At 41.3% G+C, this 12713-nt stretch overlaps 1 protein-coding gene across 2 annotated transcripts in view; it reads left to right on the top strand.

Moving 5' to 3' along the window:
- LOC122866537 (sodium/hydrogen exchanger 9-like) overlaps window positions 1-12713 on the top strand; it is a 60143-nt gene that overhangs the window by 11986 nt on the left and 35444 nt on the right. For both annotated transcript variants that reach the window (XM_044176293.1, XM_044176294.1), the window contains exons 6-9: window positions 5092-5197; window positions 7500-7638; window positions 8714-8819; window positions 11959-12047. In XM_044176293.1, the coding sequence (XP_044032228.1) occupies window positions 5092-5197; window positions 7500-7638; window positions 8714-8819; window positions 11959-12047 (440 nt within the window). The remainder of the gene's footprint in view (window positions 1-5091; window positions 5198-7499; window positions 7639-8713; window positions 8820-11958; window positions 12048-12713) is intronic.

Genomic DNA, 12713 nt, shown 5'->3' on the forward strand with positions numbered 1-12713 from the left:
ATGTCATGTCCTCTCTATTGTTTCTAGGAATTTGGAGATTTTAATGACCTGAGGAGTTAACGTTTTACAATTGCAGACAAATTATACATGGTCTGCTTTTTAAGGCTGATTCTGATATTTTTACAGTTAATATCGTTTAATATGACTAGTATTTCTCCCTCAAAATGATATTTTCAGCAGTGTGGAGGATTCTTTCAAGCCATATTTAGGCCATTATGTAAGGAGAAATACAGTATATTATATAGATGGGTGAGGAGGTGGCACTGGTGGGGATTTGGATTCATAAACTCAGCATTTATAAAATCCTGGCTATGGCCCTGATTTCTTCTCATATTCCAGACAAGACATGATGCCGGTCTGGTGGTTTGGAGACTCTAAATTAATGTCAGTGTGAGTCTGTCGCCCTTATATGAGCGAGGGATAGACTCCAACTCCTGATGAAAATTCAAAATCTTAAGCAGGTAGAGAAAATTTGTGAAAGAATGTCTAGTAATGGTAGCAGCAGATCTAAAGGTAGATACAGTTGGAAACTGCATCTTGATGTTTACATTCCCTTTGCAGTGTTTTACATTCTCTTGTGATAGATGGACAGAACCTATCTGAGCAACTGTGGATATTATTAATCAATTTGTTGACAGTAGAGACAACCAATGAGTAATGATTGATATTCATTTAAAAACATGTAATTCTTATGAGGCACAAATGTCCCTAGCATGTACTTGTTTATTCCGTTCAGTGTGCATCTATTGATTTTTAAATTGTTGGTTTTATAAAAGCCCCCAAAGCTTTGTAGCCATGAAACCTGTTCTTCTCAGACTCAGAATAAGACACACGATTCAGGTCACAACGGCTGCTGCGCTGCATCCTCTAGCCTCAGGGATGGTTACAAAAGGTTGGTGAAACCTTCACTTAGCTTCTCAAAGTTAGGGGGGTGGTGCTGCAGTTTTTCCTTTCATCTTTGAGTTTGTATTTATTTATTTATTTATTTTCTTTTTCAGGAGTTCTCTTGAGGTGGACACTGCACATACATATTTCTCTTAGTATGCCAGAGCTGGAAATGATGCCAGAGCAGGCCACAGGCCACAATGACTATTTACAAAGCACATACACCCTAATTAGCATAATAATCTTAAACAATGACAAGTGAAATGTGATGTGGTATTATGAAATTGGTAAGATTTCAACAGAGACAGAAAGCCTAATGTAGTGCTACAACCAGGTCATATTCTGTGACTTGACAGTGTGTTTTAGCTATTTGGTCACTGCAGTTGTTTTTACCATGGTTACATACTGCCTATTTAGATAGGGTCAGACATTTTGGAATATGTCTTGATACTTCGTGCACTTGTCAATGGCTAAAAAATTGAGCACTTTTTTACGCTGAGCTGGGAAGATTATAATAATTCCCTGTTGACCGTTATTTCTTTCCTAATGCATCACTTTCAATATTATATCTGTCTAATTTGGTCAAATCAGAGGGCAAATCCCATACTCTCTGCTTGAGATGGCCATGAGCCTTGCCTCTGTTAAACCTCTGCAGCCGGGTAATTTGACCTAATAAGGCTTCCATTCGACCCTTTCAACTGTATTATGTCTGAAATAATTGTCTACTCTCTCCACCTTATGGTGTTGCTGTGGAAACTGATGAACACTTGACAGCTGTAGGACGGGGTTGCTATGACAACACAGCCAACCCGCACCCTTGTGTGTGTGGGGTGGGCGCTATTTTTTCTTGCAGTGTGACTGGTGCACGACATGCAGTCATCAGCCAGGCATTATGGGAGCAGGGAGATGGAACGATCCTGACTCCAGGGCTACCTCACCCTCTCCAGATAAAGGATTTTCCCCAACCAGGAAGAGCTTTAAACCTGTCAAAGACCAAAGAGCCAGATCTGTCGAAACAAGTCCTGAGACTGCTGTCTTGCCACTGCTCTTATTGTCAGTCTGGTTGTATACTGGCTGTGATGCCCTCACTGGCCTGGTATTCACTACAGGGCCAAACGTCGCTATCAGAGTTGACTCATTATTCATGTCACAAATTTCCCTGAAGCTAATTTATAGGGTTGTTTTTTTTGCTTCTTGGTGTCAACAGGTGGAATATTAATCTACCAGGAGCTGTTATTGTTTTGAATATGATATTGTCTGGCCTTCAGAATGGCTCTGAGTTTCTGTTTTCCTGTCCATGCCTGTATCCTTATAAGTGTGTGTGTATGTGTATGTGTATGTGTGTGTGTGTGTGTGTGTGAGTGTGTGTGTGTGTGTGTGTGTGTGTGTGTGTGTGTTTGTGAGTGTGCATCTGTGTCCATACCTGACATTGTTTTTGTTATATGATAATTTTGTTTTGCTCGTTTGAAACTCAGCCTGGTCTCTCTTGTGGCAGTTACAATAAGGATTTGTGCCAGTACATTTTTTTTCTATTGTATTTATCTATCTGTCTATCTATATATCTGTCTATCTATCTATGTATTCATCTATCTATCTAATATTATATCTTGTAATCTAATCCAATGTTATCTTAATCTAATCTAATCTAATCTAATCTACAGCATCAGTAAACATAGAGCCAACAATGCTACAGCCGATATCTTGCAGAAGGAGATACTTGAGGTGTCTTGAAGTGCGGAGCTGACAGGCATGCCACTGCCTTGTCAATGTCAGTATTCTCCTTGTCACTCAGTGTCAATGCTTAGCTGTCCTACGGTGCCAAGCATGTTGCGTGTGCACGCACTCATTCATATGCTCAGCATCTTCCGCTTGATGTTTACTGTTGGTGAACTCACCGTTCACCAACAGTAAACATCTGAGTTCAGCTCATATTCCTCTCAGCAGACGCACTGTGTTGAGAGATTCAGCTGTATGAATAAGTGAGTAATAAGTTGTTTGTATTTTTCTCCACAAATATGAATTTCATCATAAAGCTGCAAAAGTGCTTTTCTACATGAAACATGACGTAGGATGTACGTTAACGATTGCGTCTTCATTAAGATGAAGGAATAGCGTAGTATACCTTATTTATATAGCATATGTATACCTTTTATTGATTACTGATTTCAAACTGTTTACGACTAATCATAAAAAGTCACAACCACCATTAACATATTTTTTCGTTCTTTCGTTTCTGCTACTGTTTGTGCTATGAGCCTTATTACTAATCAAATAGTGAAGGCAAATGACATGTTATTATGATAAAGTGCAAAATTAAGGGTTTAATTTACCCAGAACTTCAGCGTTCATTGCCAACCACTTGAAATTTTGTATTTTTAGAAAGTTAAAAAAATTGTGGGAAATGATTCTCCTTTAGCATCTCAGCTCATCCAGCTTTAATCAGGATTTTTTTTCTCTCAGTGATCAGTAACCCTACCCTTTGTTCTTCCTTGTGGCACCAAAAAAGGAAACAAGAAATATGGAACATCTTATAGAACTGAAACAGAACAAGACTCCACAGCAAAGCCCAACTGCCTTTGCCCGAACACTAGACATCCATTCTTCTCAGCTCTCAAAACCATATAAAATTTCCTAAGGTAGATGGAGGCTAGGATACAAACTTTTGGTAAATCAGTCCAACTTTGCAGCTCAACCCCATTATCTCATTGTACAAGGCATTTGTATCTATGTCTCAACCCTGTAGTAGTTTAGCATTCATGTACAGAAACACTTATCACCAGTATATAGTGCAATTTCTCAGCATAGTTAACTATTTGGCTATCTGTGTTTTTTATCATAGTTAATAGTTGTGGATAGCTGTGGTTAGAATGCTTAAGATTGATTTCATTCTTCAGAATGTTTAGTTTAGCATTTTTTACAGGTTATGATTTTCATTTTCAATTTTTTTCCCATCTCAAGTTTTAAATGTGGCTCTGCTCTGTGTTAGATTTACTGTAAACTGTGAAGAGTACCATTTATGTGTTGCATCCCACTCTATATAAATATTCTACAACAACAACACAACACATGTTTAAATACACACAAACTCACATATGCAGGCACGTGTCTGTGTAAATGTCCACTTAGAGTCATTATGCAAGAGGCACCTGTGTGAGAAACTGAAATATGTGGGGAGGAATTCTTTGTGTTGCTGAGCAGTGAGTGAATCTTACATTATTTAAAGCATGGAGCGCTCTGCCTGTAGTTCCCCCACATTCAATTGTAATTGGCTCCTTTTGAATGTTTTCAGCTGCAGCATCTTAGCTCTAATCTCCCCCTTTTCCCACCAGCGTCCTCTCAAGATTCCCAGAATCCTAGTTGTGATCTCTCTCTATAGTGAAAAATGCAGCAATGCTCCGAGCTAAAAAACACGCTCCCACGTATATTCATGCTCACCAAACGCGAACACATATGAAACAGAAACACCTGCAGCGCTAACAATAAGGAAATTGTAACAGTCGGTAATTCCCAAATATATCCAAATTATATCACGCAATTCAGTAATTTACTTGAATAATTTGCAATATCTGCCCTTGGTACTGCTGCCAGTAAATCACAGATTGCCATGTTATGACAACAGGTGGTATGATTTGCAGACACAGGAAATGTACCCTATAAAATACACACTGAGACTAAGGTTTCGCTTGTTTTTTTTACTTAAAATTGTGTTGATGCAATTAAACTCATTCATTTGATACAGGCTTCTCTATAGTACACAATGACACAGTATGCAGTTCATTCAATCACTGATACTTTTTTAAAAAAACACTTTTTAGTCAGTTAAATGTCTAATTAATCACCATTTTTACTGTAAAAGTAACAATCACCGACACAGGACAATGATCAGTATAGCATTTCCTTCTGTTTCCTTTGCAGAAATAAATATTGTCTTTTCCAAAGCATTGTGTATTTTGTTCAGCTCGGGCTGAACAAGTCTTTGCTTGGTTTACTTACTCTGGCTGGCTCCAAGTGTCAAAATCCTCTTTCCAGTGTTGCTAGTGTGCTGACATTTTTTGTCAGCTTTCATTGTTACACTGTAACATTAATTCCCCTGGTTTCTCCTGTTTGTAGCAGCAGAGGTGATACTCCACAGCACTTTTGCTGTGTGATTAGCAGAGGAGTTATTGCGCTTCCATTGCAGTAACTCTTCTTTTTTATTTTTTTTAGTTTCAGTCCTTGGCCTATTGTCAGAGCTGCGCGTGGACCTGGATCTGCACACTCTGCTTTTTGGCGAGAGTGTCCTGAATGACGCCGTGGCCATCGCCCTGACACAGTAAGTATCTCGCTTTAGGATTTGTCTCTGCCCTCAGAATGTGATATATTTCTAGGTTTAATTGTGTAGGAGCTCAGTCTTTTCCAGTTGGCATTATGGGGGTGGATGTGTGGGGGAGTGAAGGCTTGATGGATGCTGCCAGCTTTAAGGAAAGGGTGTGATTGGCAAAACCGCATGAGTGCCTCAGATGCTATGCAGTGGACTGCATAAGCGAGTTGCCCCTGGCACTGTCAGTATCTCATTAAGGTACTCAGTGGAGAGACTCACTGCCAGAGAAGAGACACACTCCCGGCTAACAAACTCGGCAAACACAGCTACTGTCAAATTCAGACAAAATACGGCATAAAATCCTCGGAAGCTCAGTGAAGTAGCCATGATGCAGTCATTCCTTCTCCATGCATTTCAATTGCTTCATTCAATTCCCTCTACTTTTCCCCTTTCTCCAGCATCGCACTCAAATATGCATGTCTGTCCTGTTCACACGCATTGCAGTCATTGTCTGCTCTATTTACGCATTGCTAGTGAACAAAGCCGTTCAACTTGACGAGAAGATGGGGAGAATAGAGATGGCGATGGAAAGGGGAGAGAACTCACACAGGTCCAGGCAGACAGAGGAAAAAACTGAGGTGGAAGGGAGATTACAAGGATATGTGTCCATATTTGCATATTGTATTCATACAGACTGACACATCACATGTACAGTACCTGCACACTCTTAACATATCTTTCTCCGATCACACAAATTGGCCCAGACAGGCGCGCAGATGGAGAGAAAAGGAGGCAAGTGTGCAGATTGTTGTGTTCACGGTGTGGCTGCTGTCTCTGTGTACATTGAAGTGCAGAGCAGGGAGCCTGTATATCTTCCCAGACAAACAGTCAGATAGTGCTGTGTTTGTTCGTGGAGTGGCGTGACCAGCCTTCATGCCACCTCCTGTCACTTGACTGGCTCGCTAGCCTGCCGGTCGCCCTGGCTCCACACACAAAGCAGGCCCTTATTAGTGAGCCACGCGGGGTCCTGGCACTGGAATTTTAACAAGCTCCCAGAGCAGCTCAACCTTACGCTGATGTGCCCTCTCACAAGCACTAAACTTCCTGCTCCAACAGCCCTGACCCAGCCACCATTCAACCAGGTCCTATGTTGACATCTTGAGATTTTTGACTGGGCGTTAACAGCCCAAGATGCCTGAAGATACAGTCTCCGGAGAGTCATACTGACCAAGTTGCTAGTGGCCAAATTGAATGTGCTAACACAACTGGAGTCTTTACTTTCACGGAGGGGGTAATAGATTTTCCCTTTTCAGCTTGCTGAGCTCATTAGCAACAGTTTGATTGATTCTTCCCCTTTTGCTATGGAGATTAAGGCATGTCCTGGTGTGTGCTAGCTCATTTCAACCTGACAGCATGAAAAGTGGAGATACATTACAGGTTCATTTGTCAGACATTTTTTTGACACTGGAAGGATTGACAACAAACCATTTTCATGGTAGCTGGAGTATAAAGTAAGGGTCTGGGAGTTTTACCCTGGCTTTCAGAAGATGTGTCCCATTTAATGTAGGAAGCAGAAACAACAACCACCACTTTCACATTGTTTTTGCTGACTAAATGGTTTGACATTTAAAACAGTCAAAGTCTAAGGGGAGTACATGAGAGGGTCTGTGGTCGGTAAAGAAATGCTGTCATTCCACAAAAGCAGCCACTCGCATGGGTGCTTGTCTCGTCTTGCTTCACTTCAGACCCTCTCTCTTTCTCTCTCTCTCCCAATTACTCCACCCCTCTCTCCTCCTTGTGAGGCCTCTTTTGCACTCAATGACTTGCATGTGGAAGTTTCTCCCTTCCCCCCACAAAGTAAATATTTATAGTGGTGTGAATTGCACAATCCTGCTGTCTTTGTGAACAACAATAGTATTTCCCCTGTTTCCCACTGACTACCATGGGACATCTCCGAGGCAAATAATTCAGAATGGATTGTTTTTTAGGGAAGGATTTAACTTCTAAAGAAGGCCATGTATTCTTAGGAATGACTCCAATAAATTGCACTTAAAAGCTTAGCTCAGCATGATAAGCCTGTGAATTTATGCTCACTGCTCCAGACTGGTTTACACCAAGAACCTAGTGGGCCATATTTCTGACGACTGCACTTGTTTCAGAGCCATAAACCATGCTGTTGCTTTAATGTTTCAGCATCTCTAACATTCATACTTACTTCTGTCGTAATTGTGCTATTGGCTTCTTTTTGTACAGTTTGTCTTTTTTTCACGTGTGTAATCCTTTTTTCAGTATCTTGTTTCAATTTGTCTTCCAGTGCCATCACCACCTATAGCAAGATGGGTGCCGGACACACCTTCGATCCCCCCACCTTCTTCCTCTCTGTTGGTTATTTTCTTGGAGTGCTTGCCGGCTCCTTCCTCTTGGGTTTCATATTCACAGTCATAACAGCCCTTATATCCTTTCATCCCCTCTCATCGCTGCCTCTGCACCCCAAACTCCATTATCACCTCAGTATCCGCTGCAATCTATCCACTTCCTCAACTTGGTAATTGCCTCTCTAACAAACCACCTTTATCAACAAAAGCAATGGCTACGTCTCAAGTGCTCCTGCGACAATAACGGTTGCAGAGAGGTCGTCAATCAAGCCAATCACCTCTGATGAAGTTTCGACTTGCGCTGTTGTCCAGCATTTCTCTCAGATCTTCTAGTAGTAAGACTTTAGGATGAAAAATGAGGATGTGTCATTAGAGATTTAGGCCACAGCTCAGCTCTTATTTACAGTGACTAATCTCTGGGTGCGAAGCAAAGCACAAAGTGAGCATTTATCAGATTTTGGTGATGCTAACCATAGCAACAGCCTGCTCTTTTGTGCTGTCTCTTCAAACAGTAGTTTCTTAAAGAGATTCACTCTGACGTACAGTTGCTCAGTTATCTTTTAATTACCTGCTGTACCTGTAATTACAGCAAGTAAAGACTTGGGAAGATTTGGGAAGGTGTTTTCATTATTGTAAGCCAACAGGGTCTTTAAGGGGGTTTAGAATGCAGAGTAGCAAGCTGTAAACAATTAGCAGTCCTGAAATTGTAATATTTACAGTACTTAAACCTACTCATCTTCTCTTTCTGCATGACTATCACAAATACAGAACTTCCGACCTGTGTTGTTCTTTCTGTGTAAAGACTTACTGTATGGTTTACAGGGAAGCTTTGCCAGAGGGGATGTGGGACAGTGAAAAAGCAGGAGTGGGATGTGGACAGTTGCAGAACTTGTAGAAAGGATTTCATTAAGACCCAGTGGGTTATTCTACATGGCAGATCCTCTGGCTTAGTGAGCACCTTCTGCAGTTATTTTTTTATTTACAGAAACTGCAGTGTTTGTCTGCCTGCATACTGTCGCACTGGAGAGTACATGTAGTCTGCCACAACAGTCATACATTTTTATTGCAGTTGCAATTCCAACCGTGTATTAGCCTGATGCTGGGTTAAATACTGTATGATTGTCTTCTTGTATATCTTTAACTCTCGTTCCACCTCACCAAATTCACTCGGCTGCGTGAGAATCCACTGCTGGAAACATCAGTCTTCTTCCTTCTGTCCTGGAGCAGCTTCCTCTCAGCTGAAGCCAGTGGACTTTCAGGTGAGCACTGTATGACTTATATGTTGTGTGTGTGTATGTGTGTGTATGTGTGTGTGTGTGTGTGTGTATGTGTGTGTGTGTGTGTGTGTGTGTGTGTGTGTGTGTGTGTGTGTGTGTGTGTGTGTGTGTGTGTGTGTGTGTGTGTGTGGCCATGTCGGTGCTCTGGGTTGCGAGGAGGTCAAACAGAATACAAATCCTGTTAGTGAACTGTTACCCTTTTCCCCTCAGGGGTCCCTTCTCAACTGCATGCACTGACTCGCTAACTCCTCCACAATATCAGTGGCACAAGCAGCTGTTGGATTGGCAAGCTCTGCTGCTTCAAGGCGTCTCTACAGAACTGGGAATGATGTTTGCACAATCTCCGTTGTCCGGACATGACTGTCTGCACAATTCCCTTCTCAAGAACAGATGAAATGTTCTTCTCATTCAACCCACACCAGAATTAGAAGAAGGCCTTTCCCTTACATGCCCACACATACCTTACCCTCTGAGAGTCCTTGGCATTTTAGTCAATAATGTACAGATGAGAAAGTGTTAACCCATCTCTTCTCTACAGGGAACCGCAGATACCAATCCCATTCTGGGCTCAATCCCATAACTCATTTTAAAATGGTGTCCGCCCTCCTCTGTCTGAGCATGTTCATATTTAATTTGGAGGTGGCACCACAGATAGCAGTAAGCCATAATAGCATAATAGCATTCTTAGCTATCTAGCATTCTAGCTGTATGCACAGGTTTCCTGGAAAGTCCAACATGACCTGCTTTACTATTCTTGCCTTTGATTTATTTTCTTATCCATCAACAAGGGGAGGTTGCATTTTTATTACATTGTTTTTTTACAGATTTTTTACATTACTGATTCATAGTATCTGAAATCTTAAGTAGCTTATGTTTGCAAAACAACAATTACTTGGCTCAGCTTCCTGGAATTGTCTTCATCTATTACTTCGTCGACCAATCGTAATGTAGTTCTGAAATAGGAATGTAGTGTACACACACATTGGTATTGTTGTTCTTCCTGCCCTGATTATGTCAGAGGAATTCCACTCTTTCAGCTGATGTCGTAGAGCTCTCTCTTACTTGGCAGTACTCCCTGTGGCCTGTGTAGGAGGAGAAGACGGTTTTAATGAAATAGTGTAACCTTTGTCTGTCGGACCCAGATGCCCTGTCTATAAAGTACACCACTCTGCCCAGTGTGGGAGGCACACGGCAGCAAAACCTAGACAGTGATTCTCAATACTATCTGATGCAGAGCCTCTGGTATTTTTTGTGCAGATACAACTTCTGTGTACTGTATTACATGGGCTAATAGTAAAATATTTCATTTTGACTTCAAACCTGCAGTGTTATAAAACCAATTTTGATGCCGATGTTTTTGTCACAGTAATCTAAAAATGAGTCCTATTGCAATCTTCTATATTCTTGTTACCAATTTGGACCCTACAGAACTAATCTGTGGAGTGCTACTCTGTTCAAAGGCCTTTAATGGTCCATTTGGGGTGAAGCGGCACCTCATACAGAGCGACTCAGTGAGTGATAGGAGTCCTCCCTGGTGTCCTTTGGTAATCGAGGTTCTTTCTGTCTCTGTTAATTGCTGGAGTTTAGTGAGCGTGTGCCTAATGACCCTCAGCCTCGGAGGGAGCCTCGCTATCATTAATCTTATGCCCCTCAAAACTGCTCATTATGGGATGCATCTCATCTGTTGCCAAGTGCCCTGTGTGGAAGAGTTTTTATGTGGATGGTAGATGATGTGTTACTTCTGCCAGTGTTATGTAAACCAAGGAGGATGTTGTTGCCCTAAACCAAATGGAATAAAATGAGATTTGCTATGCTGGCATGCTCCATTAGACTTTGTTGAACAGGGAAAGGACATTGTGAACAGGGATTACTGAAGCTAGCATAGTGCAGGTACAGGTCAGCATCCTAGTGTGAAGGCGGATGGTGAAGAGAAAGTAATGGACTGGCTTCACTTAGCAGCCTGAACCACAGGTGCTATCTTTTCTCTGCTGCCGTATTTATTACTGCCAGCTCTGTCCTCTAACTATTGCTACCCATCACAGTAATTTCACATTTTTCCACCTTCTGTGATTCTCTCTCAAAGTAGAGGGAGCAAAAATGTGAAACTGAATTTCTGCAACAAAGCAAGCATGTCTTGTGAGGCAGCAACCCACCTTTCATACTATGCGTTTCAAATTCCAGCTCTCTGCTCCAGCCAGCCTCCTCTTTACCAGCAGAGTCCCTAATCATTCCCCCCACCCTGTTTCCTCTCTGTGTTGAGCTGCCTTTCTTTGTCTGCATTTCTTTCCCTTCTGTACTTTTGCTTGTCATTTATTGGCCTTTTGTTAATTTCTGCTCCTCCGCATCTGGCTTGATCTGCATCGATGATGTCATTCTTTAGTATTCACCATTCCCAGAGCATGTCTTTGAAGTAGAAATGGAAGTAACGTCTTTAACCAGAAACATGAGGATGCTTGAATTGGGTTATACAGCACATTTTGCTTAAGCTGTTTATACAGGTGGACTTCACTGGAACCAGGACAATGGGTGGATACAGGGTTGGGTCTGTCTGATCTGGTGTCACATACTTTATACTTGAGTGCAGAAGTAGCTGCACACAGGAGGATACAATTGGATTCTTGCATTTTTAGGACAATGCTTATATACATCTGCTAATATTTCTCATATTTTACCATCATTTACAGGTTTAATTTTAAAATCATGTTTTTTTAACTAAACTGGAAGTCTCTGTATCTCTGTCTTGTGAACTCAATTGCTTTGATTTAAAAAAATAAAATAAATGCTGGGTTGAACCACGCAGATGAAATCATTTTCCTGTGATGGAAGAACCTCCTACAGCATATTCTCAACATGAGAAGCCCCAAGGCTGTGTGTGTTAACCAGCACACAAACATACACATTCCCACAGTCTGATTACATAATATGTGCATGTATAAGCGATTTTGCATACTTTGTTCTAATTAGATACAGCACATTGTTTAACTCCCTTCTGTCTACAGAACACTCCTCTATGAGTTTTGCCCACAAAATGTTGATGGATGTTTAACACTTTATTGGCTATTTGGTTATTCCCTTTTTAAAATTTTCATTAATTTCACGTACATGTTTCTTTATCTTTCAGGTATTGTGGCGGTGCTGTTTTGTGGCTTGAGCCAGGCAAGGTACACAATTCACAATTTATCCTCTGAGGGCAGGACCAGGACCAAGCAGGTAGGTTTATGGATGATGATTGAGGTCTATTTCACAGTTGTTTTCAAACTGCATTTTTCCGTCTACTCACTTTGTTCACATTGCCTTTTGATGCCAATGTTTGTGTCTTGCGTGCATGCCCAAGCAATCATTAATTGCCATTAGTGCTCTAGTTGTCCAGTGGGTGTCTGTGTGGGAGGCCAGTCTCCAGCTATCTGCTTAAAAGGCTGAGCACAGATGGAGGCCAGCACACTGTCATACTGTACCGGCAAGCTTCACAGAGAAGCAAATAAATCAGAAGTACACACATATACTCATCTATGCATTTATTATTCATTATCAGTGCCACAGTGGAGCTAACTGTTTATCACAGAAAAGCCTTTTTATGCAGCACAGTTGAAGCCTTTACCTATAAAATGGATTGGCTATGCAATAGTCAATGCATGTGTATGGTGCATTATGTTTACTTGGCAGAATGCCTTTATCTACATTTTTATGATTTATACATGTAGCTGCAGCTCAAACGGAAAGACAAAGTGATTTAGTGTATGCAGACACTAGTTGAATAGCTAGTAGGAGACATTTTCTTTCTGTGTGGCATCTCTTGTCCTTGCGATGCAAGGTTCTTAAGGGAAAAGGTACACTTATTCAATTAGATGGCTTTTTACCAAGGCTTTTAACCAAAGC

Source organism: Siniperca chuatsi, linkage group LG19 (genome assembly GCF_020085105.1).
Source record: "Siniperca chuatsi isolate FFG_IHB_CAS linkage group LG19, ASM2008510v1, whole genome shotgun sequence".
Taxonomy (NCBI): Eukaryota; Metazoa; Chordata; class Actinopteri; order Centrarchiformes; family Sinipercidae; genus Siniperca; species Siniperca chuatsi.